At 39.1% G+C, this 27,544-nt stretch overlaps 1 protein-coding gene and 1 long non-coding RNA gene across 12 annotated transcripts in view; one reads left to right on the top strand and one right to left on the bottom strand.

Annotated features, from left to right (window-relative positions):
* LOC117411321 (centrosomal protein of 170 kDa-like) overlaps window positions 1-27,544 on the top strand; it is a 136,808-nt gene that overhangs the window by 32,101 nt on the left and 77,163 nt on the right. For all 11 annotated transcript variants that reach the window (XM_059025401.1, XM_059025402.1, XM_059025392.1 and 8 more), the window contains exon 2: window positions 5,092-5,239. In XM_059025401.1, coding sequence (XP_058881384.1) covers window positions 5,135-5,239 — 105 coding nt within the window. In that variant the 5' untranslated portion in view covers window positions 5,092-5,134. The remainder of the gene's footprint in view (window positions 1-5,091; window positions 5,240-27,544) is intronic.
* On the bottom strand, window positions 17,234-21,557 carry LOC131737286 (uncharacterized). Its single transcript, XR_009328892.1, has 2 exons — window positions 20,994-21,557; window positions 17,234-19,743 (listed from the first exon to the last, which is right to left on the bottom strand). It is a non-coding gene; the product is annotated as an uncharacterized LOC131737286 (long non-coding RNA).

Raw genomic sequence — 27,544 nt, 5'->3', positions numbered from 1 at the left:
TCTTTTTGAAAAATTCCTAGAACCAACATTTTTTTTTATGTTTTTGTTCTTCAAAAACAAATCTTGCTCAATGAATTATGTTTAAGGGACTTTACTTAAACTCTAGGTGGTCGCTTAAAGACTAAGTAGTGGGGTTCCGAAAAATATAGCATTATACGTCTCCATGTGTTCCTACAACTGTTTAAATAACGTTACTGTAATTTATTTTCATTGTTAACATCCTGACAACTCAAAATGTCCGCTCCAGTGCACTGGGATTTGAGACCGGTCCTCTATATCACTGCAGGAAGAGCGATTAAAAAAATAAATAAATAAAACATAACAGCAAGTGCTCTGGCTTGTATGTTTCATACCACATCATGAATCGTTATTGCCGTGTTACCTGTTTGACAAAGTGGACAATAATCCTTAATACTATCGGTGTACTAGAGTGGACATTTTGAAAAGAGACTTAAAGTTATAAGTGTAAAAAGTTGTCAGGATGTTAATAATGAAAAGAAATTACAGGTACGTTATCTAACCAGTTGTAGCAACATGTGGGGACGTGTAGATATTTTTTGGAACCCCACTTCTTACTCTTTAAGCCTGGTGCTGTCGGTAGCCCACAGCAATAATACAGGAGACCACTGGCACCAATTCCCAAGGATTCTAATTTATTAAATTGTGGGGTACAAATGTGATTTTTTTTGTCTTTGGTAGTGTTGTAGGGCAGGAACTGTGCACATGAAGAGGGTTTTTTGTGTGGATATATATTGTAAATAGTATTGTGTAAAAATGTTGTAAATAATTACCTGATGCTCCTGGGAGAGCCTGCCTGCTGTGTGTGGTTGACAGCTGTAGATAATCAGCAGGTAGGTGTGTTCCAGCGGGGCGTCGGGTATAGAAAGGTCCCGTTGATTCACTTAAGGCTGCTGCAAAGCCAAAGCCAATGGGCTAAAGATTGTCCATGCTGCCCGAACATAGAGACTGAAATGCTTTGTTGAAATCCTCCGATCGCCGTAATGGTGAACCAAGATCAAAGCCAAAAGCCAAAACTGCTGCCGACCGGATGTGTAGCCTGGGTTTGTAAAGTAAAGATTAGTTCGGGGATGGTAGATCCCCATAAAGTATAGCGAGGTGTGCAGGCGGGACCTCCATGCATTAGGGAGTAGTGCACGCCGTTTTTATGGCACCTTTTATTTTTATAGTTTTTGTACTGTGTTTATTTTGCATTTTATATGCTGGCCATATGTCCTCAGTGCGCTACCATTGTTGGTAGTGTCACGTGAGCTGTTCTCACTGTGTGTGTGTGTCTGTAAATTAACCTGTGTGCCTGCAGGGTGTGCCAGCTTCAACCTCTGTCTCGATCTCTTGCCTGTCACTCAGCAGCGAATGCATGCACCCACAAGCAAGCAGCCTGTTGCAAGTAGGTAACCATGATAGATGCTACTTCAGGCTAGTGTACAGTGAATTGCATCTTATTGCTAAGGGGCAGAAAATTCTTGAAAAAAAAAAATCTATGTCTGCGCGATCTTTATATATGAATCCGAAGCAAAATTAAACAACATCCAAACTTTGGCCTTGACTTAAGTTTAGTGGCCTTGCTGCCCTCTACAAATTTATTAAACTGAAGACCATTTTGTCCTTGCCCTTTTTGGTGTCACATAAAAAAAATACTGAAAGAGGTCTATAAACCCCTCATACTGTATGCTTGTTTGGTCAAAGAGCTTTTGGACATGTTTCCATATAAAAAAATGTTTACGCCTGTGATTTGGATGCGAGTGGTGTGGTGTATAAAAGGATTTTCCTAACAGTATTTCTCTCAAACTTCTGTGTTTATTTTAAATAACAAAACAAAAGAGTCACGGCGGGCTTGCAGACCCAAATAGAAATGCACAATACATTCCCCAGTCCACATCCACAGTGCACGAAATAGTGCTTTTTAAATCCAGGGAATCATGGTGCGGGTGTTTTGCTTGCACAGTGAAGGAAGTGATCAGGGGGGTGTGCTGGCTTTGTAGCGACAGCTCCTAGGTTCCTACTCCTCTGTAAGATACAAAACATGTTACAAAACAAGCAATGCTCCAGCCGTAGGTTACTTTCTCAGCGCAAGGGGTCGTAGTTGCGTAGCTGCGTCCCCTTTTGTACTACCCAACTCCTCCCTGCACCACTGTTTAACCAATCGCTGCCTGGCCCGCAGCTGATCCCATGGGAATCGTTTCACGTACGTGTCCTCCAAGATGGCCGACTTCCAATCACCATCGAATTGACCCGTCTACAGGGAAGTGTACTAACAACCTTAAACAGCGCCCTTTGTGGTCGGGAGGGAGATTTACAGCTTAATTTCTTTCTCTCTATCACAAAGCCGTACCATGATTTGGCTGTGCACTTCCTATAGTGTGAGGAATGTGCATGCTACGTCATTTGGAGTTTCTAAACTTCATGGACACACTGCCAATACCACAGTATACCGTGGACTCTATAACCGTGGTATAAAAAAATGGTCATGGTATCAAAACCGTGGAAATGTATACCACGGCATACCATGAAACCGGTGTACTGTGACATCCCTGGAAGTGACAAGCCTGCCATGTACGATTTAAATGTCATTAACCAAAAGCATCTGTGGCTCAGAGAACAGACAGGTCTGAAAAGCAGGCTGATGCAATAAGCTGACACACTGTTACAGTACATCTTAATGTGTGTTAAGAAGTGTAAGGGAAGGAGTATACAGAATATAGGATTTGTAATACCACAAAGCCATTACAGTAGCTATTCACACATTGCTTTTTAATTGAGAGCCAGTGTGATAACAAAAAGTGTGAATGCCAAGGCTCTAGATAGTTCTCATAAAATTGCATTTACTATTAAGCTGACATGATTTATACAGAAGCCCTCTCAACTGAAACATCTGGTTTTGCAGAGGTATGTTAGGAAACAATTTCATATACGTATTGTACATTTTGCTTGTTTTATTTCTGCTTTTCTAATGTTATTTATATACTGTACAGGAGATCAAGTAAATAATCTAATGGCTAAACTGTGTAGAGTTAATGGCATGTCAAATTCAAACCATTAAAATCCAAGGAGATGAAACCTTTTGTAGTTTACATTTTATCAGACAGGATAAACCCTTTTAAGTTCTGTCGTAACTGCAATCCTTTACCATATGAAAGCTTAAAAAAGGGGGGTTGCATATACTGTAAAGGTAGAAGTACAGTACAGTGTTACATTTTGTGCAGTTCACACGCCATTAGATGGGTATTCAATTACATTCACTGGAGGGCCAGATAAGGCAGTGTCCAAATCTTGGGGGGCCACAGGGTTCTCATGATATGATTTCTAATAATAATTAATAATACAGATCTAAAGCAAATACATTTATATCCTTAATTTTATTAAATTAAAATGGGCATCTGATTTTCCACTCGCACTGTCTTTGTTTTCTAAAAATTAATGCGCAACAATGAAAGCACGTCAATCAATGGTGGTGGCATGGCAAATTTGAGTGGGGCTCTATTAAATGTACTTATTTATAAGGGAGTTACTCTTACATGCTACATTTAGTGAGTTTTTTTTTATTTACTGTTAACAAGTAGCTTTCTAATATATTAAATATGTCCTTTTTAAGGTTTAGTTAATATAACTTGAATATTATTATTATTATATTTAGGGTTGCTGTTTTTCTGTGTTTTTCCCTGTTTTCTTCTTTTAGAATTCGATTGATCCCTGCTAGCCATTTGGTACTAGTAGTAAAATTGGTTTAATTTCAGTGTTTAGGTGCATGCAGAACGAAGAAACTGCATGCAAACGAGGGTGCAACGTTTTAATAAGCGATTTAATCTGTAATTTTAAAAAAATAAATGCAGGACACACTTTATTACAATCACTATTCGTAATTGTATAAACATTAATAAAGACTAGTCACTTTATTAAAATGTCGCGCTCTCGTTTTAGCATTCTTCTGATACTAACAGTTTAAATAAGGGTTAAACAAATCTCTTTTGAAGTGTAGTTTTTTTTTTTTTTGTATTTTAATGAAGAGATACATTAAAGCCAGGATGCAACTGGCATGTGTTAGTACAGTATTAAGGTAATAGCCGATGAACAGCCAGCTACTCTTGTCATATCTAATGAATGTGTGTGGTCGAGCTCCAACAATAGACTCACCCTTAAAAACTGATTCTCGTTCCCTGGAACAATTTGTTTTTTGAATATATTTTGCCCACAACTTCAGCATCTTTACTTTGTGGGATCTGAGGGGTTTCTGTTCATCACTTAAAAATAACTTTGTCTATTTTCCCCCTGAAAACCAAGAACGATCCTATTGGTGGATACTTGACAGGGCAGGGGGTGGAGCTGGGGGCTGTGTGTGTGTTACTCCGATTCTGATTGGATGTGTTATTAATCATGTTGTGTCAATCATGGCAGAGATTAAAAAAAGATTAAGAAGTAAAAAAAAAACACAGCATTTTGCTAAAACCGCTCACAAATAGACAACGCGCCAAGCATCATTTTCTCCCGCAAAACATAATTAAAAACAGCCAAATTGTGTGAAAAAAATGCCCAGTTGGCAGCACTGCAGCTGACATCTGACAGGCCAGAAGGAAGGCTGCCCGCGGGCCTCCAATAGAGGAACACTGCTCTTTTATATAGTGTTCAAATTATTCAATTTTAAAGGCTTGTCATTAAATTGGCATTCCTCAAGTCATAGCTTAGTTCATTTTTGGATTGTAATATAATGTACCCCAGTAGACCTGATAATTGAACTGCCTCGCATTGCAAGCGATCCAGTTATTGTCTGTTTATCCCTGGTTTGAATGCTTGTCAAAAAAAGTTTGCTAAACTTTCATTTCTTTCCATTAGGGAGCAGCTGTGACTGGTAACAGCTGAGGCCTTTTTCCTGCAAAAACCTTCAGTCTATTTTCAATCCAGCTGCCTGTGTCACTTCCTGTGTCATCTGGGTTTAATCATGGTTGGAATTGTAACTTGCAGTTGCAGGCTAAATCTAGCCAAGGTTTTCAAGAAGGGTGATCACATGTGATGGTAGCACCGCTCCTGTGAAGAAAGACTATAGATAACTATATATAATTTGTTTTTTTTCCCCTGCAGGATGACGTAGAATTTGAAGCTGGATTTCGAAGCTGAGCAGAAAATGAGCTTAACGTCCTGGTTTCTGGTGAGCAGTGGAGGCACCCGTCACCGGCTGCCAAGGGAGATGATTTTTGTTGGCCGTGACGACTGCGAATTGATGTTGCAGGTAATTCCATTGGCTCTGCTGTCGACAGCTGTATGAAAAGTAACATGGGAATGAATTTGCTTGCATTATACATTGAAAAGTGAAGGAGCTGTATGTGGTGTTTCCCTGTAACTTCCCAGTGTAGTGTGGCTTAACACATTTAAAGTGGATTTAGTTAACAAAATAATTCCATAAATCTTTCCTTTCATTTTCTATATAGGTATGTGCATTTTTGAAAAAGAAACACATGTTGTAAAGCAAACATGTCATGTATTTAAAAAATGGTATTACACTCGGTAAACAGAAATCTGTTTGTAAACCTTACTTTCACATAGTCTTGCCCTTCCTTGGTCATTTCAACCAGAGAAGGATATTGTCCCCACCCCATTCAACACTTTCCTGCAATTTTCGAACCAGCTGCTCTTGACCCCACTGACTGTCAGGATGGATTAACCCAGGAAGTGAAACAGTAACAAACTAGCAAGGAAACATTCTTTAATCTTGTATAGTACTAGATCAATTTATATAAATATATAATTGATCAACTAGCGTACTCCAAGTCCATTGCTGGGTGATAATGGACCTGACATTACGTAAAAGTAGTGCAGGGACAAATATCCGAATATTAGAACGAATATTTTTTGACATGTATTTGGATACAAAAACTAGATGTTCGTATTCGCTAGACATGACAAAAATACCTTGCACTTATTTACCGCCTCACCAGAAGTTGCGCGCCAGTTTAAAAAATTGTAAATGAAAAAGAGCTACTTGCGATAGGTAAGATTATTTATATATATATATAGCAGCTCGAGCCTCTATTTAAAAGTTTTAGACAGCAAAAAGTAAACAAACCAGATTATGTGCTCGCAGTGATCTCTATGGTAAACCATCTGGATTAAAAAAAGCATTGTGCTGCTTTAAGCGATTCAGAATCTCTTGGGACGAAAAAAGGCAAGCACGTCATTCTGAAATGCCTCGCTTAAACCATGCCAACCTTGCTGGAAATGTAGTGCAGTGATTTTTATATAGATTGTATATATTATATATTTTTGTTGTAGCCTTGTTATGTGGATTGTAATAGAGAACCAAAACAGGGAGGTTTTTTTCCCCTTTGTTTTACAATGCCATTTCCACGTTTGCTGTTGGCATCCTTTGTTTTGTAATTAATTCTCTGGGGTAAAGTAAGCCCTACACAACACATTCTTTACTCCTGGGATATTTTTTTTTACTTTAACGTGTTACACGGTGTCTTGCTGTAAAATAAAGGCACACAAACGGGCCACGCCCCCCTGCCTCTGCTGCTATGCTGTCTCTGCCTGCGTTCTGAGCAATATAATGGCTTTTATTACTTTTTGAACAAATATCTGAACGAATATTTAAATTGGTGAATATCCGAACATGGAAATCTGGTGTTTGTCCCAACACTACTTAAAAGTGCAGTTGCCTAGTATAACTACTGAAAGAAATTTCAGTTTGGCTTGTGCAGTGCACACCTCTTCCAAACCAAATGCAGGGATTGACAGGTTGCAGCTGTTGTGTGTTTTTTTTTTTTTTTTAATGATGCTTTGTTTTTGTTAACCCTGTCCTCATCATCTCAAACACCATTTCTGCATATTGCAGCACCATTTGTTGAGAAAAGTTGATGTGGAGCAGCTGCAGGTTCACCCACAGCGATATCCCTATCAGGGAAACTCCTCCATGCTCTCGGGTTCTCCTGTTTCAGGGCTTGACCCTTGGCTCTCAGAAACAGAGGGTCAAAACAAACCAGACTAAACAGATCCCGCAACTTATTCCAAATTGAAGTATGAAATACATTTAAAGAACTAAAAGTTCTTCACAGACCACTGATGGTATTTCTAGAGCTAATAAGAAAATGTATTTGCTTACGATTGTAAGTCGCCCTGGATAAGGGCGTCTGCTAAGAAGTAAATAATAATAATAATAACAATAATTTTAAAACCTTGGTTAGCAGGCCTTAAAATGGCATAAACTTAAAACAAATAATGTAGCAAATCTGTCTGACTCATTCATGTCTATGAAAGAATTTGTAGCATAATGTTATCACAATTCTCCATTTCTTGTGCTTGTTTGTTTTACTTTTAATGCAGATTTTTAAAAATTGGTACAACATAACTGATTAAAAGTTGTTTTTGGTTCCTGGTAGTCTTTCTGTGACCTACAACAAATGAAATGATTAGGTATGGAAGGTGTGGAATACTATGGAATCCTTCTCATTTTTAAAAACCACAAAAATATCAAGAGTAAAGGAAGAAGACAGAGTTACACGATTCAGAATCCTATATGTCACATTTTCCCCAAATGCTTGACTGGACTGATTTGCTACTCCTAGATTCATGCTTTTGGTTCTGGGTTACAGAGCATTGATTCCTCCATCGCTCTAAAAATAATCCCACTAGTAGAGAGGAAATGTATCTCATCTTCCAGTCCTTTCTGCTGTAAAGATTTTTCCATGTCTTTTACACTGAAGAAATACTGTAGTGCATTTGGATATTGATTGTTAATTGCTTCAAAAGTGGGAGAAACCTCAGAACTACCACATGGAATATTCAGATAGAAATGTCGGGCTTTAAAACAAAAACAAACAAAAATAAATACATCTGTAATTTTAAAGATTTAAAATAACAATAAAAGGCATGGTTTACCTGTTTCTAATCACCATAAACCACTGATTATTATTAAGCATTTTCATTGGCACCTTCGCCACTCTTAGGTTCCTGACACAATCAACTACCAGACGTAATGCCCTATACTCGGGGTTCTATTGCTTAATTATAACATTCTGAGACTGTTCCAACCAACACTGCAGAATTTCTCTGCTTTACCAGTTGTCTGTATAGGTGCAATATGTAGAAGGTTGTAAGTTTTTAATGAGAAAGTTGAGTTAGAAACAACTTCTTTTATTTTGTGTAATATACAGTATATATATTGTAATGGACACGCTCGCCACACAGGCTCTCTCGGGCTCTTTTCCCTTCAAAACACGACTCAACACAGGAATTGAAAGAAACACACTTGCACACACTTTAATTTTTACAAATCAAAACAAACCAAAATCCTAACTCCGTTTTAGGAGCGCTGACTACACACGTCAGGAACCTAATTCTAGTAAGCCGGACAGCTAAGCTGTTTGTTGACATACAGTTTTACAAAACAAAAAGGAACACACAGTTACCTTTTTTTTTTTAGTAAGATTGAGCACCTCTTCAACTGGGCTCCTTCACACAGCAGCAGCCCTGAAGGGATTGGCTGCTCTCTTTATATACCCTGCACCTGGCTCTAATTTACAATAATAGCCAGGTGCAGGTGATAATTAACTAATTAAACAATTAAAGTAGGGTTTTTCAGCCCGTGTCCTTCTGGGAGGTGTAGTCCTGTTTTCTCCCCGGACTACACTTTGTTACAATATATATATATTCTTTGCAAAAAACATCTTGTGTTATCTGCAGATAGTTGTATGTTGTTCGTCTTAACTGATGATGGCTGTCTGTGGTTGCTTGTGTTGCCTTACCCCTTCCACTGCTTGTAAGGGGTGGGAGGGCATGCAGTTAGTGTTAAAAACTCAAACATCGCATTTCCCTACTTTTGTTGTTTTAATATCAACCCTAACTGATGCATTAACAAAGTTTTTTGCAAAGAATTTCCTTCCTTTGTGAGAAATATATTTATAGCTAGAAAGCCTGTATATTCTATTATAGAGCACTAAAAGTAAAAGTGGCTATATCTGTAAACTTGATTAAACACGTTGTAGGTGTATATATGTTAAACACTAACACAGGTTTATGTATAATGCATATGATTTAGTTTTTCTTTACCTATTCACAGCAATCTTTTTTAGCCCCACCCCCACCCAGTGCCGGCGCTAGGATTTACTGGGCCCTGGTGCACGACTGTGAAGTAGACTTATTAACAAATTATTATCCCCAAAGCATGTATTTTTTTCAAATACTGAATTTTGACCATCCATTAGTTAAGGCGGAATTTTGTGAGACAGACAGACTCCAACACGTTCAGCTTGTTCGATGTGGAACATGAAAAGATTTTAGTCTTTTGGCTAACAGCAATTTGGGGATGTTGTTTGTGCATTGTGATGATATTTTTTTAGACAGAAAGTTCCAAGCAGTAGTTACGTCATATTTAATAAATTATAACATTAATATTATGGGTCAATATAAACACATCTCGCTATACAGTACAGACCATCGTAAATTGACGCTACGTTTATTGTATTTTGCCTGTATGGCATACATGTACAATACAGTGACTTAGCAGTACAGCTATGGCCAAAAAATCTCCCTATATCATTAAATCATTTTGCTTCACAGAGTCGAATGAAGACTGTGGAATAATGCTACGTTAACATACTGAATTATATACTGCTTTGTAGTTTTCCATACTTAGCGAAAAACTGACATTTAAAAATGTGACATTTAGAAATCAAACATGCTTTAAATACATCTGCACACTATTATGACTTCTGGTAGATATTGTTTTGTAGAGGGCAATCACATGACCTTAACACTGACCTATTGCAAGAGCGCTCGCTCTGCGTCCCGCCTCCAGATAGACAACTGTGATTTGCGAATTTGTGTTTTGATTGACAGTCCATCCGTACTACCTTGCTACGTTTTTTTTTTTTTTTTTTTTTCTTAATCCCAGTGGAGTAGACGGAACCTATATATATATATTACATCTAGTCATTAAAGTGGGCTCAGAAAAAGAAATGGACTTGGATAGTAATAGGTAGGGAAAATGAAGCTGGTGTAGTGAGAGATTTATTTTTTCGCTAGAACAAAAGAACCTCACAAAAAAAAAAATTGGCCTTGTGAAAAAATAATTTAAAATTTATATTTCTTAACATTTTATAATATATGTATATTTTTTTTCAAAGACACATGACAGACCATCAGGTGTCCAAACGAGTGCAACCGACCCACCTGTTGTGTCTGCTGCAGCCCAGCTGCTGACTTACAACATTTGGAAAAATAAAAAAAAGACGGCCTAGCAAAAAAACTATTTTCTCTGACGACAAAAGAAAGGGAATGGCCACATTCTTTTTTCGTATCAGACATCTATCCAAAAAAAGTGAAAACTCCATTGAAAACAATGGGGGATGAAAATCTAATAACTTTAACGTATTTATATTTTTACAAGAAACAAACGCAGGTATACTCAGTCACCCTAGCATGTTCTACCACAAAAACATTCACTTTAAAATTCCAAACCATCTGTATCTCAAAAACCACACAAGTAGGGTGACCAGATAGCAAGAGTGAAAAATTGGGACACTCAGTTAGTTCGTGAGGGGAGGAAAGAAACCTTGTGAACTACTGCACACGCAAGCGACGCAAACTACATATCTTTCTTCTGTAGATAGGCTTTTTTATTCCTTCGCCTTCCTGTGTGCATTGCACTTAGGCAAAAACACACATTTAGAGAAATATGATAAAAAAAAACACTCCAAAGCGGTTAAGGCTGGTTTGTACTTCCGACTGCGACCCAATTTTTGGTCTCAGTCAGTGCTCTCCGACAGTCAGAATGACATCGTCCGCACTGCTGCATGCTGCGCCTTTTTTGAAAAGTCGTACAGCCTTTTCTTGTGTGTCTGCGACTGCAAAACTCACAGGATCGGATGATGTTGAAAAGAATCCAACATTTGTCGCATGGTCGCAACCCAGTGAAGTGTAATAGAGCAAGTTTTTGAGGAACACAATAAACATGAACAACAGAACAGGATTTTAAACTTGCCTCTAAACTGAATGAAATTAAAGCATAACTTTCTTGTTTACTGTTCAGATGACAACGATGTTTTAATCAGCCTATCAGTGCATCTGTACTGGCTGTACTGTGACCTGCTGTACTGTACGTAGCAGGTGGGACAAAGTCAGTGCTGCATTGTTTTGATTTAGGTTGCTAAAATCTAGTTTTTTAGCATTAGACATAAAATACCAAAAATGGATGACAAAGCAAAACAAGCAAAGTATATTTCGGCTGAGGATCACGTCAAGACATTTCCCAAATAAACTGTACATGCAGATGGAGGTAATTGTTTTGCACATATTGCAATGTGACTTAAAGAAAATATGATCGATCGCTATAACTTCAGAATCACACATTAAACAAAAGGGTACTACAGAGGCTGCTGAACAGAACGTAAAACAAACCACAGCTTTCAGAAAACAAACTGGAAAATCAGCGCAGACAAAAAAAGTATTCCTGTGTTGATTGAACCCAACTTAAATCAGCACTACAGGTACAATCAAGCACAGCTACCTCAGTTCAAACAACCTGCTGTTTACTTTGTAAACGCAGTTAGAATTTTAGACTTGAATAGGCACGTTTTCTTTGTTTTGACTCGGTACTGATAAAATAAATTCCTGGATGGGACAATTAACATGACAACGAACGTGCTGCATATATGGACTTCATTAAAGATTGCCAGATACCTTTGGGTAAACTAGTTTTGGGGCTGTTTCTAATTGATGTCCAAATCTGTATAACTTGGTGTAACAGAGTGAAGTGTTACATGTGTGGGTAGTTACTGGAAAATACTGACAGACACAGAGCATTGGTGTTGATACGCCCCTCAGGCGCGCAGATTTAATTTTAACACCAAACTGACACTAGGGTACCAGCGATGGTAGACCTAGTGTCACATTTAATAAAGCAATAAAAACAAAGAAACAAAAGCTAAAAAATAAAAGTTTGCCACACAAAATGATGAGCGCTAGTCCCACTAAAAGGAACGTCCCGCTCCAGGAACCTACTACTCTACGGTAACCCTCTTTATACTGTTTTGGGATCCACCTCCCCTAAGCTGACCTACTTCTGTTGTGTTATTTCTGAAGTCCTGGCCTCCCAGCGACTCCGGGCCATTCCGACGGTCCTGGCTGGGCAATCGCCTTCACAGGCCCCGTCTTGCAGTTAAAGGGCTCCGTAGTAGTCGTTCCCGCAGAGCGGACGCTTCCCTCCTGGATGTAAACAAACACTCACTCAGCGCCCGTCTGTACAGCAATGGCCTTGCAGCAGCTCCGAGCTGTAGCGCAGCCGCTTTTTGAGCTCTGCGCAGCATCCCCAGGCACGCCCCCCAGCCAATCCAGACCTCCCGATCACTTTAGCTCAGGACTAGCCTGCCACTCAACTGGTTGCTTAGCAACGCGTCTCCAACTGCGCGTCGCAGCTGATTTTCTACAGGCACACACTTGCGCAGGAACCAGCGACCTGGTTCGCTGTCACACTTGGCAAAGCTTTGCCTTACACTTCCAACCAATTCAGTGGATGCAGACGTGCATTCTCAATGTATGGGCATATCCACACCAGACAGAGAATGTCGGCAGCAACTGTTGGGAGATGTTGCATGCTTGCCTTTTTTACAAATGACAGCACTCTGTTGTAGTAAGGAAGCAAATACCACTATTTTTAGGCTTTAGTAGTGCTCTGAAATATTAGGTGTATTTAATGTTTAAACAGGTCCGCGAAATGGCAGTGGAATCCTAATTATAACCCTAATTCTAATTGGATGACTTGACCATGGGCATATGATTGAATCAGTTTTTTCCCCACTGCGTTTGGTACTTGCACTGTCCTTTTTTGCTTTGTAGTAAAAGGCTTGTCAACAACACCAACAAGGCTTGTCAACAATGTTTACTCTAAAAATTGGGACAAATGGCGTCCCGATAGTACCTCGATCGGAAAGCGGGACAAAGCCCCTAATATCGGGACAATCCTGATTTATCGGGACGTCTGGTCACCCTACACACAAGCGACTGGAACGCTACTTTCCACATCAAGAGATCTACCCCAGGGGACAGTGCATACCATTTTTCCAGCAAATCCGTCAAACGACTCAAAAGGTATTATACGACTACTGCGCCCCTATTTTTATATATATATATATATATATATATATATATATATATATATATATATATAATCTGTCAAACTGGTGGGCAATTTTTTCAATGGGCTCCCCGGCGCAAGCTATCAAACAGCAACACATCTCCACAATTCTGTAGTGTGTACTTGATAAAGAAAGCTCTCCAGAGCCCTCCACGTCCAGTGAAAATCAGTTAAATCCAAGAGGAATACACATTTCCAACATTGAAACTACCTCGGCAACAGGCTTATCAACAGGGAGTCACCGTAAACATCTATAAATTGGCCACCCAAAAAATCTCCCATCCACAGAGAAATATGCTTTGTAATACACTCTGACTCTGACCTGAAGGTAAGACACTTCTCATAAAAAGTTACACAAAAATGTTATCAAACACCCTCAGAACAAACTAGTGAACATAAAAATGTCACTGTCACCTGCTTCTCATTTTTAATCATTCACTGTTTATTATTATAATAATATTAATTAATACATTTTGGTATTAAGCAACCAGTAGGCCCTTAAACTTCGTATGTGTACAGTACAGACAAATAGATAGCGAAAAACTAAAATCCATTAAACTTCTCTGAGCCATTTATTTCTGTCAGCAGCCGTTAATTTCTTTCAAACACGGTTGCTTATGCTTGGGAAGCAGTCGTCAAGAAAACCTGAAATGTTTTCCAGCAAACCCGCACCTGTACACATGAAAGTGTCGCAACTCAGTATAGTGTTCCGTTCTTCAGTCTGCTCCTATCCAAGACTATCCCGTGTCCATGTTTTCCCGTTCTCCACAGCGAGAACGACAACGCAGAGTATGAGCCCGCAAACATTCTGAAGCTTGCACCTCGCACAATGAAGCTGTATTACCTGCGTGATTCACCAAAAAAAAAAAGTTCTAATCTGTGGTGGGGCTGCCTGCGTCAGACAGACTACCCTGTCCCAGAGAGCCTTGTGTGTATGTGTATTTGATCTGATCAATACCAGGTTCTTTGTTTCATTTTAATGTATGAATATGAGATACTTTGGGATTAATGTGTATGGATTAGCTTTGTTCGTAGCAGGAACTGGAGTTTTAGAAAAGCATTTGGTGCCTTTGTGTCTGCTGCCACAGATAATGTTTCCCCAGGAAGGAATATATCTTGCTTTAAAAACACACATTTGTCCAGAGGTTTGAAAATATTAACTGAGAATAAATACATGCAACCCCTGTACTGATGTAGTGTCAAACAACCAGGGTGCAGTATTAGCAAAGTCAGCACTGTAGTATATTTATAGAAACTGGGGCACATTCTTCAGGGGTTACATTTAGCATGAATGAGGAAGGCGTGCAGTAGACTTTCTGGAAATATGCCAGTGTTGTGCAGGAAGGACAGCAATCTATGCATGATGACTGCCATTGTGGGGAGCATAAAACTAATCCGCTGTATCCTGCTCTATTACCAGCAGCTGCTTCAAACTGGACAACACTAAAAACTCCCTCAGTAACTGCTTCACACTAGAGGGTATAAGTAGCAGATGATTGTACTGTGCAAGTTCTATTCCCCTTCTGTGTTGTATAGTATATTGCACTGATTTGAGTTATGAGGGGACACCACAACAACAACAACAACAACAACAACGCATATGTTCAGATCTACTGTAGACAGTTCTAAACTTGACCTTGAAAACAAAGGAATGAGTGTAGTTTTAAATGAACGTATTTTTACACTACAAGGTTGGGTTATGACTATTTGGTACGCTGTTGACATTGACTTCATAGTTTGTAGTCTTACAACAACAATAATCCATTTTAGAGAGAGAAAAACAGACTGTAACTCAAGTAAAATAATACATTTCATGTACACTATGCCTTAAATTAACATTATGTAGCCCTGTCACATGGATGGCTTGGTGGTGACGTCGGACCAGGAACCAGTACTGCGAGGTGAAGCGCTAATGTGCATATTTATTATATTAAATAAAAGATTTAAATAAAACAAAAACACTTAAGAAACCAAAAGGCACGTTGGCCAAAACCAAATAATAAACCGAGACAAACAAAGACTGAACAAACAAGTATCGTGCTGGTCTAAAACCTAAGGTGTCCTTTTTTTCATCTCCGGAACATAGCCCGTCTGTGCCCTATCTTGTCCGTGCCCGATGCAGAGAAGCTGATGCATGCCTTTGTTTCCTACCGGCTCGATTTATTGTAATGCTTTGCTTGCCGGTGCGACTAAGGCTGCTATTGGCAGGCTGCAAAACATTCAGAACTCTGCCACCCGCATTTTAACTGGCTCCAAATAGGGTGCTCATATTACACCAGTTATTGCCTCTCTTTATTATTTGCTGGTCAAGAGCAGGATTGATTTTAAAATTTTACTGCTAACTTATAAGGCTTTATTATAAGGCTTTAAATGGCTTGGCCCCAAATTACATCTCTGATTTGTTAACGAGGTACATTCCTACACGTAACCTTCGCTCTGCGAATTCAGGTCTGTTAAGGATTCCAAAGGCTAAGCTTCGTTCTATGGGTGACGGGGCTTTCTGCTGTTGTACACCTAGGCTTTGGAATAATCTTCTGCAGGTGATCAAGGACGCTAATACCGCTGAAGCGTTTAAAAAACAACTAAAAACGCATCTCTGTGTACAGGCATTTCATCATGGTTAGGTTTATGTCATTGTGCAATGTTTTATTTTATAATCTGTGTTATTTTTAACTATATTATAATAATAATAATAATAATAATAATAATAATAATAATAATAGTAATCATCTTTATTTTATAAAGCTCCTAAATGCAAACATCTCAAAGCGCTGTACAAACACAAAAAACACAGAGAACCATATATACGGCGCCTTGCAAAAGTATTCAGACCCCTGACCAATTCTCTCATATTACTGAATTACAAATGGTACATTGAAATGTCGTTCTGTTTGATATTTTATTTTAAAACACTGAAATGCAAAATCAATTATTGTAAGGTGACATTGGTTTTATTTTGGGAAATATTTTTAAGAAAAATAAAAAACTGAAAGATCTTGCTTGCATAAGTATTCAACCCCTGTGCTGTGGAAGCTCCCCGTTTACACCGATGAAAGAAATTGCCCTAACGAGAACACAATTACCTTACCATTGGCCTCCACCTGTGAACCATTAAAGTTGCTGTCACATTTTCTGGATAAAAACCCCACTGTTGAAGGATCATTGGTCAGGCTGTGAATCTGAAGGAAAATGAAGACCAAAGAGCATTCTACAGAAGTTAGAGATAAAGTAATACAAATGCATAGATTAGGGAAAGGGTACAAAATAATATCCAAGTGTTTGGATATCCCAGTGAGCACAGATGGATCAATAATCAGGAAGTGGAAGCTGCATCACACCACCCAGGCACTGCCAAGAAAAGGCTGTCCCTCAAAACTCAGCGCTCAAACAAGAAGGAGACTTGTGAGAGAAGCCACAGAGAGGCCAACAATCACTTTGAAGGAGCTACAGAGTTCAGTGGCTGGGAGTGGAGTAATGGTGCACCAGTCAACCATATCAAGAGCTCTGCATAACACTGGCCTGTATGGGAGGGTGGCAAGAAAGAAGCCGTTACTCAAAAAGTACCATCTGAAAGCACGTCTGGAGTTTGCCAGAAAGCATGAGAGTGACCCAGCTGCGATGTGGGAAAAGGTTTTGTGGTCAGATGAGACCAAGACAGAGCTTTTTGGCCAAAACTCAAAGCGCTATGTGTGGCGCAAACCTAACACTGCCCGTGCCTCAAGACACACCATCTCTACAGTGAAGTATGGTGGTGGCAGCATCATGCTGTGGGGATGCTTCTCATCAGCAGGGACTGGGCATCTTGTTAAAATTGAAGGAAGAATGGATGGAGCAAAATACAGGGAAATACTGCAAGAGAACCTGCTTCAGTCCGCTAAAAAACTGAAGCTTGGGAGGAAATTCACCTTTCAGCAGGACAATGATCCCAAGCACAAGGCCAAAGCAACATTGGAGTGGCTCAAGAACAAAAAGGTGAATGTCCTACAGTGGCCCAGTCAAAGTCCTGATCTCAATCTGTTGTGTGAAATTTTAATTACTTTAAATTTAAAAGGAAGTTGATGTGGAGGTAAATAAGACAATTACTACACAGAGTAATTCCAAATAAGGTCCGCTTTATTTCACACCCTTGATACAATAATAGACAAACACACATACAAGAATATATTAATCAGAGATATAATATACTCATAGAGACGCAACTGAACTAATCCTTGCCCTTCCAAGCAGATCGGGAGAGCCCCTCGACCCTAGTAAGAGAAAGCAGCTGTCTCCAAAAATACCGAGCAGGACTGCGCATATCCTCACGGCTGACTCTCCTCAACAAAGGTTCACAGATCAATACTCATAGAGACGCAACTGAACTAATCCTTGCCCTTCCAAGCAGATCGGGAGAGCCCCTCGACCCTGGCAAGAGAAAGCAGCTGTCTCCAAAACTACCGAGCAGGACTGCGCAAATCCTCACGGCTGACTCTCACCAGAGCGGGGGGGAAACCCGTCCTTTATAGCTTACCAAGTTAGGCTTCCGCGTGCGAGAGAGTAATTGGCCAGATCACTTTCTCGAGGCTCGCCCTGTGAATCATTTCTGTAAGCTATCCCTTTTCCCATAACATTCTGAGACAAACAAGATAGATAAGCGGTACAAAAACAAGTTAGATAAACAGTACAGAAACAAATTATACAAGCAGTACAGGTTATTACAGGGCAAGGGCACAGATGGACTCGAACGCATTTCTAGAACTTTCTAGAACATTTTTTTTATTTCATTCGGTCCCTCGGTCGAGATTCATCTGTGCACTGCCAAATACATTGTTCGCTGTGTAATTCTGCGAAGATAGATACATAAACATATTTGCCATACACATAAAAGAAATACAATCCCCAATAATATTAAGATGGGGTGGATTCATATATTTAATATTCCTTTAGCCTTTGGTGACCATCCCTCAAATATGGACCACCACGCATCTTGTGCATTACGTTCAATAACTTTCCCTAACCCTAAGATTGTATTTTGTGCCATTATCGTTTTAATTTTTAATACAGTAGCATTGTGTTGATGTTGTTTTGCTAAGTATAAACACCCAGAATAAGGCACATAAGTAAGTTGTGGATGGGCATGCACCGTACTTATGCATAATTTATGAGGGCCAACTTCGTGCAAAATTTCCCTCAATGGCTCATGTCTCCATTCACACAACCCCTTTCCGTCTGTAAAACATGGGTTAGTACGTCCTGTCCTTAATAAGCAAACCATGCCTTGGTCTGTCTCGTCACAATCTAGTAAATCATATGTCTGATTAGTGTGTATATCCAACCATGTGCCTATAACCTGGAGATACCAGTGGGCTCCCCCAGCAATTATGGGATGCACATAGTATTTACATACAGGTGTCACTCTCGTTACATTATGCATAACATATCTCCCCATACACATAGTATTGTTACACATAGTAGATTCTTTTATCACGTTCACCCATAACTCTGAAATGTTCCAAAAATTTTTATATTCATGATTATTTTGTCGTAAAATCAATGATTGTACTTTGGTGCGTTGATGATATGCATATAACATTTGCAATGTACATTCTGTCCAGTTCATACACTTGGTTTACATACATCTGTCCATTCCCCAATCCTTCTATTCTTTCTCCCACAGCACTTGCTATCCAAGTTTGCCCTTTTGACATTTGATAAATACCCCAGCTGTTTGCAACAGAATTTCCTGCACCAAACCAGCCTGCTATTTCATCAAAAAGCCCCCTCTTACTACGTTTCTCATTACCTTCACACATTCTCATTACCTTCACACATTCTCATTACCTTCACACATTCGTTCGGCTATTCGCTCATTGTAATCTTTTATTGTACTACCTATTTCCCTTTGAAGCCAATTCTGGATATTGGTGTGTTGCTTGCAATGCTGTTCAAACATAAGTTAGATTTGTGAAATTATACATTACATACGATAACACTATATTCACATTATTACATATTAATATAGTATTATGTTATGGCAGATACAATGTCTTAACAATGTCACTCTTAAGTGTCATGAACAACACAAACTCCATACTCCCAGTGCCTCTAGAGGGCAATTTTACAACCTTTGCACTCCAGGATCGCTGACATATTACCTTTAGTATCTTTAAACTAAGACAAATCTTTTCACCAATCATACATCTATACCCCAAGTTTATAATACGTAGTTTCATTATCAGGTATGTTAACTGAAATTAACAGTCCCCATTACATCCCCAAAAATGTCACTTTAACGTCATCATAAATATTTCTTCTTTTGATATGCAGACCGGAATGGTTCCCCATATGTAAGAATGTCTCTGTGGTTTCAGATACTTCCTCATGACCGTCTCTCAGCAACTTACACTCTTGTTCCAGATATATGGTAGAGCTTAATTACTACATATCATGGACAAGCATTGTAAAGTTATGCAGGTTAATATGTACAGTTACTGTTTGCATATCCAAATTGTCCCACAAGTGTACTGGAACTTTCTGCACAAACTCTTCTGAAATGGTCCTCTCAGTTCCGATGAACAGCACTGTGCTTCCATTCCACATAAACGCCATCAGTATTATCTCGGGACCTGTGGAGAACAAGTGCAGTATTTATTCTTTTGATCAATATCTGATTTAATTTCAAAATTCAAAAGGGTTAATTCTTGAATAGTCTCTTTTTCATCTGCATTGATAATGTTATTGCAATTCTAAGAATCGCCAATGTCTGTTAATTCTATCTTGTATTTTTCTCAGAGCCTATGTCCACCCCATATTGTGAACATAACTTTATCTCCACGCTTGAGCAAAATCAGAATTACTCAAACAATCCTTAATAAACAACTTCTTAATAACTCTTAAAGTGCCTTGCTCTTTTTCTTACTTACAAGATACACACTCCTGACCTGTTACATGAACGTATACATTACTGTTCTATATATATATATATTCCCTTTTTGCCATATTTTGAAACATAGTCTATGTTCTATATTCTCCAGTCATCCATTTGATGACCCTCAATATTATCTTCTAACATATTTGGAGTTGATCAGACTCCCAACAAAACACAAAACTAACAAACAAACAACAACACTTTTTAGTTTTGTCTTGTTTTTACCAATATTCCGTGTTTAAAGCTACGCTTAACGAAGCATAAACTTTTATTTTGGTTTATTGCACATTTAATTTACACTTTTGTATGTGCTATTTGGGCTTAACTGGAACTTATTGTCTGATTGTTCCTTATCTGTACCACCTAATGTGGACAGTTAAATAAGAGGCTTATCCTATTGCCCCCTTATCGTGACTTATAAACCAAACAGTAAAAACAAAGACAAAACAGGTGTAACAAATCCTCTCAAAAACAAACATAAAACATAAATCCGAGTATGCCCGTACATGTTAAGCACTACAAATCCGTATAACTAGTCCTTAGACATATTGTATTTTGCTTGTTTCAATAGTTTAAACCAAGATTCTGGCAGCCCTCCGCCTTTTCTCAATTCTAGTGCCCCATCACTATAAATGGTTTCATCCCATTCAGGCAGCACCTCAGGCTCAAGCTCCTTATTCTTGCATTTAAACATTGTGATTATTTACGTCCAAACTTCCTTTTAGAATCCTGCCGACTACGCCAATAATGTTGTGTGAAATTTTAATTACTTTAAATTTAAAAGGAAGTTGATGTGGAGGTAAATAAGACAATTACTACACAGAGTAATTCCAAATAAGGTCCGCTTTATTTCACACCCTTGATACAATAATAGACAAACACACATACAAGAATATATTAATCAGAGATATAATATACTCATAGAGACGCAACTGAACTAATCCTTACCCTTCCAAGCAGATCGGGAGAGCCCCTCGACCCTAGTAAGAGAAAGCAGCTGTCTCCAAAAATACCGAGCAGGACTGCGCATATCCTCACGGCTGACTCTCCTCAACAAAGGTTCACAGATCAATACTCATAGAGACGCAACTGAACTAATCCTTGCCCTTCCAAGCAGATCGGGAGAGCCCCTCGACCCTGGCAAGAGAAAGCAGCTGTCTCCAAAACTACCGAGCAGGACTGCGCAAATCCTCACGGCTGACTCTCACCAGAGCGGGGGGGAAACCCGTCCTTTATAGCTTACCAAGTTAGGCTTCCGCGTGCGAGAGAGTAATTGGCCAGATCACTTTCTCGAGGCTCGCCCTGTGAATCATTTCTGTAAGCTATCCCTTTTCCCATAACATTCTGAGACAAACAAGATAGATAAGCGGTACAAAAACAAGTTAGATAAACAGTACAGAAACAAATTATACAAGCAGTACAGGTTATTACAGGGCAAGGGCACAGATGGACTCGAACGCATTTCTAGAACTTTCTAGAACATTTTTTTTATTTCACAATCCCATTGAGAATCTGTGGCACTATTTGAAAATTGCGGTCCACAAGCGTCGTCCAACCAACCTGAACAACCTGGAGCAAATCTGCCAAGAAGAATCACTCCGACACTGTGTGCAAAGCTGGTAAATACTTACCCCAAAAGACTTAAAGCTGTTATTGCAGCGAAAGGTGGCTCTACCAAATATTAATGTGTGGAGGTTGAATACTTATGCAAGCAAGATATTTCAGTTTTCTATTTTTCTTAAAAATATTTCCCAACATAAAACCAATGTCACCTTACAATAATTGATTTTGAGTTTCAGTGTTTTAAAATAAAATATCAAACAGAACGAAATTTCAATGTACCATTTGTAATTCAGTAATATGAGAGAATTGGTCAGGGGTCTGAATACTTTTGCAAGGCACTGTACATGCAACATATTAAGAGTACGTAATATAAAAATAAATTACACAAATCAAAAACCAAATCATGATAAAAATGCCTGAACGTAATAGTGTGTCTTTTAACTGTTTTTTAAAAGCATCAATGGTCTTAGCATTCCTGATAGATTGAGGAAGGTCGTTTCAAAGTTTGGGCGCATAGCGGCAAAAAGCCCTATTGCCCATGGAGCGAAGCTTAGTTTTGGGTATTGCCAATAAACCCGAGGATGAAGAACGTAAATTACGTACGGCTGTATAACATGTAAACAATTCAGCAATGTAACATGGAGCTAAACCGTTCAGAGCCTTATAGGTTAACAACAGTATTTTAAAATCAATCCTGCTCTCAACTGGCAACCAGTGCAAAGAAGCAAGAACCGGTGTAATATGGGCATCCAGTTTAGTTCCAGTTAAAATGCGAGCAGCGGAGTTCTGAATATATTGTAGCCTGCTAATAGCAGCCTTGGAGACACCTGCAAACAACGCGTTGCAATAATCGAGCCGGGAAGAAACTAAGGCATGAACTAGCCTTTCTGCATCAGGCACAGACAACATAGGGCGCAGACGAGCAATGTTACGAAGGTGAAAAAAGAATACCTTAGTCACATTGCGGATATGTGACTCGAAAGTAAGGCTAGGGTCAAAGACCACACCAAGATTCCTAACTACAGAGCTAGATTTAACTTCAAGCTCATCGATCACTATGCTAAAAGAGTCTAAATTTCTAAGTTGTTGAGGAGAACCAAGTAGCATTACTTTGGTTTTATCGCTATTTAATTGTAGGAAGTTTTGCCGCATCCAAGTTTTAATCTCAGTCAGACAATTATCAAGAGCCGAAACGGCCACATTTGTATCAGCTGTAGTCTTAAAATATAATTGTGTGCCATCTGCATGCGAGTGAAAACGACATGTGATCTGTCCAAGTGGCAGCATATAGATATTAAAAAGTAAGGGTCTGTTTTATTTTTGTTATAATCCAGGTCTGGTGACCAAATAATGAACTCTGATTATACATAGCGATGCGTAACAGTAACAGGGATTCCAGCCCTAAACAATAAAGTATCTTTCCCACAATATACAACCACGGTCACCAGTCCTGGATGCGTGCTGTAGTGGTCTACCCATGAGGTAATGGTTACATTTCGTACTTGAAAGGGAACGTTAGGTTATTATCATAACCCTGGTTCCCTGAAATAGAAATGTAACCATTAACCTTCAAGGTCGCTGCGTCTTTTGCAGCAGTCTTGAGGGAAAAATGATGACGTTTTGAGTGACTGCAGTCTTTTTTATGCCCTTGGGGGCGGGCACGACTGCGTCACGGGCACTACTTGCAGCTTTGGAATATCGATTCAGGTTAGATGGTATCAAAGGATTAATACCTGTGAGGTAATGGTTACATTTCTATTTCTGGGAATCAGGGTTATGATAATAACCTAATGTTTACAGATATGTGTAGTAGTTTTAAAGTGTGCAGCTTTCTTACTCACTTTTTTGTAATGATGGACTAAATAGAAGCTATGGAAGAGTAGAGCATGATTCTGCATCTCCCACTAAACAAAATCAGGTTTCTGATTAATAAGGTTACAATGTTAACAGTTAGAATGTTTCAAATGTAAATCAAGTACTCAGTTATGGACAGTGAGTTTGTAACAAAATATTTGCATTTTTTCACCTCAACACTGTTCCATAAGCTTTGTGTTTATTTAACCTGTACTAAAAGCATATTTAGTTGGGTTTCTATTTTTTCATGTATAGATTTTGTTGTTCTTTTGCGTAATGTATACAGTTATTTCTGTAACATACTGGGTGTCTCACCAATAGGTGCTGCTCTTCCTTCTGTAAAATCTCAGTTTTTTCTTCCATCACACTGTCCTTTGGTTCAAAGACACAAACCATTATAAAATGGCTGCAGTTGGCTTTTTGGATTTTTGACAGTAAGTGCCAAGGGCACAGTACCAGTATATTCAAGCATGACTTATTTACAATAACAAAGCATTGCATTCTAACAGGACAGGTTGATGTAAAATAAATAAATGACCACAAAATTGACATACAAGAAGCTACAGTACACAAATGTATGTCAATTCACCAAGTGACCTACAGAACAAGAAGTTTTTGTTGACTATCTGCTTCTATATTATACCATGAAGATGCTGGAATCACTATTTAAAAGGTCTGTATCACCTGATTTCTGAAAACCAGAAAGGACAAAATGAATAATAGTGTGCACACCCACAAGTCAGTTAGATTGAGCACTAGAAAGTATGGCGCTTTTTTGTTTGTTTACACACAATTATCAATCTGAGTTTCATGCAAGCTGTTGCTTTCTTTATATTTATTATGAGGCTGGCAGCACCTCAGGTTGAATATGTGGGCAAATTTGTACCACCATCTCTTGGCACTAATGCATATTTAATCCTCTAATGACTATGTCAGCTCAGCAGCAACTGGATTTTATTGTACTTTTAACAAACAATTTAATAGATAGACAATTGAGTGCATACTGACTTGACATTTTACATCAGTTAAAAAACGATAAATCCTTTTTTCTTCCAAACAGAATACAGTTAGAATTCTGCAACACAGTGGCTAGTTGAGCATACCGCAGTTTCTTCCTCTCATATGCCTCATCTACAGCATCCTCCCATGGCACTGTTAACTCTACCAGGTGAACAAGGCGTGCTGATCCAGACCACAAGACAATATCTGGTCGAAGGTTAGTGGTGGCAATCTCAGGTGGAAAAATAAGCCGTTGACCAACATCTGCCAGCATTTTCCAGTCTCTAGCAGCTTCCAGTTGTCCTGGGCGAGGATTGGTTTTAACACCTTTTCTTGGTGGTTGCTCTCCTGGGCGGAGGAATGTTGTCTTTTGTGTGTAATGTTTTGATGGAACAGGTGACAACTTATTGGTCATGTTACGCTTGTCTTCCAATGCTAAGGCCAAACATCGCAGCACCTGGTCATGGCGCCAAGTAAACCGTCCTTGGCTAAGAGCCACCTTACATCCTGTCAAAATGTGCCTTAATGTTGCAGGTGATGAACACAAAGGACATGAGGGATCCTCTCCTACCCAGAGGTTTAGGTTCTGTGGTGATGGGAGAACATCATATGTTGACCTGATGAGGAAACTGATCCTGCTCTGTTCCATTGACCATAGGTCTTGCCAGCTAATCTTGCATTGTTTCACACTCTCCCATCTCATCCATTCTCCCTGCTTGGCCTGGGAAATGGCCTTTATACACCTCATCCTCTCCTCCTGCTTTTGCACCTCGTTGACTACCAGCTTCCTCCTTTGAGCTGGGGCTGCCTTGTGCCATGTAGGAGGAGCTGAACTGAAACCAAGAACCCCCTCTTCCATGCTGAACTTGACCCATGATATCACCAATTCGAAGGGCATCCTTTGCATCTTCCACAGCTTTCTTTGCCGCCCACTTTCTTCCAGTTTTCAACACAGGTGCTGCCTCCCTTACGCATTTATCGCGTGACTCTACTAATGTCATTTCCAGTCTGACCTTGGCGCACTTAAACTCCTCGGTTAGAGCAGAGACTGGTAGCTGCAGTATTCCTTTACCATAAAGTCCCACTCTGCTGAGGCAGCGTGGAACTCCCAACCATTTCCTGATGTATGAACTGATTAAAGCTTCCAGCTTCTCTACTGTTGTCAAAGAAACCTCGTACACAGTCAGTGGCCACAGCAACCTCGGCAGTAGACCAAACTGAAAGCACCAGAGTTTTAGTTTACCTGGTAGAGCGCAGCTGTCTTAGATTTGTATACAAGTTTATCATGGTAATTTTGCAATCCCATTTACCATGTTTTTTTATAATGCTTTACCGTACTTATCAGTGATTAACCAGTCTTACTTTGGCTTTACCGTCACTATTACTGTGCTTTTTACCATGATGCACTGCATATTAAGTTCTTTTAGTTGGCCACACCATATGCTGACTGAGCTTTATATCTTTATTTCAACTCGCTGCTAATGTTCCCCGTGCTTTTCTTCTATGTCTAGCCCTGCAAATAAGTTATAGTTTAATAAATCTGTTTCCTCATTAAATATTATGGACGTGCCTGCTCTACAGTCTGGATGGTGATAAAGCATGGCTGTTAGTCCAGTACATCCTTGAAAATGAAATACAAATCTCAAGAACCCTTCTGAATAAAATATTTGGAATATATAATGAACTTTTTTATTCCAGAAAACAGCATCGTTTAACAGACTTGTAATTGTAAAGTCTGTACTGAATGATTGTAAGATTTCACACCTGAATGTAATTAATACTACCATAAATGACCAGTTATAAACCAGTTTAATATAAACCAATAGTTTTAATAGTTCTACATTTTATATCTATCTGTCCCCTGAGGGTGCGTGTTCCTAGCAACAGGAATATATTGGAGGTGCCTGTACTGCTTATTCAGTTATGATCAACTACAGTATGTATGGATGTGAGAGTAATCTCAACTTGATCTTCAGATAAAAGTAGTCTTTTCTTCTAGATTCATTAGGTTGGATCTGGCCCAAAATGCAGAATTAAGGTTAATTGATTTGTAATGGTACTTAATAACTTTCTGTACTGTTGGGATGTTGTATTCAATGGTCCAGTTCAAACCATGTTACCTACAGCATAGGAAGCGAGGAGGTACCTAGAAATTGGCTCATGATTTCTACATATCCCTAGTTTAAAAAAAACAAAAAAAACAAGGGGCAATAAGAGCATATGCGATAATGGGGTCAGTGATGATGTATCTGAGCTAATAATAGATGTTAAAATGTATTGTAGTGCTCTGGTTATTATCACTCCTTTAATTACAGGCATGAGAGGCTCAGAAATAAAAATGTAGGGAGTCATTGAATATTCTTTGTGCATTTTGACCTTAGTACTGTCAAAATTAAGGTGGAAGGAGACTAAGTATGTATGAGCCCTCTTATCAGAAATAGTCAGCAACAGCATTAATGTACATTTTATACTGTATGTACAGCATAGTGAGAACTATTGAGCTGTGAGGTGCTGTTCCAGTATATCTCCTTCAGCCTATACAATCCATGGAGGCCCCAATAGGGAAATAGTGCAAATGGTATCTTGTTTTCCAAGGCATTGCAGTTCTTGAATTTGCCTTAAGCATGTGCTCATTATTTTTCCTAATTCATTCAATATATTTGTCATTCATACATCAGCAATCCTAATATCCTTTGTAATGTGATTACTTTTTAATGAGTTTATCCTTTTTTCTGTTGCTGATACTGAAATCTTTGTCCATGCTTTTGCCTATTCAAAACAAAACATTCTATACCTGCAGCAGGTTGCACGTACTGCTACACCCTTCCACTCTCCCTTACTGATGAGCTATGCCTCTGGTCTGGCCAGGTAGATTTCACCAATAATTACCTGTTCAATCCCAGGCCTCCGCTTCACTTGCATTCACGCATGAAAGCTAAGGCCCTGGACAAGCAATTTAACAATCTTTGCTGTTTTATATGCATAGGGTCCCGCTACCCTTGGCCAACACAGGCCAAGCACTTCACCACAGTTTTTGACTAGCTTCACTGGCTGCCTGTTGCTGTTGTATTCGTATAAAGAAT

The sequence above is a fragment of the Acipenser ruthenus genome, chromosome 6 (assembly GCF_902713425.1).
Source record: "Acipenser ruthenus chromosome 6, fAciRut3.2 maternal haplotype, whole genome shotgun sequence".
Classification (NCBI taxonomy): domain Eukaryota; kingdom Metazoa; phylum Chordata; class Actinopteri; order Acipenseriformes; family Acipenseridae; genus Acipenser; species Acipenser ruthenus.
The sequence above is the reverse complement of the archived record's forward strand: the minus strand, read 5'-3'. Positions and strand labels throughout refer to the sequence as shown.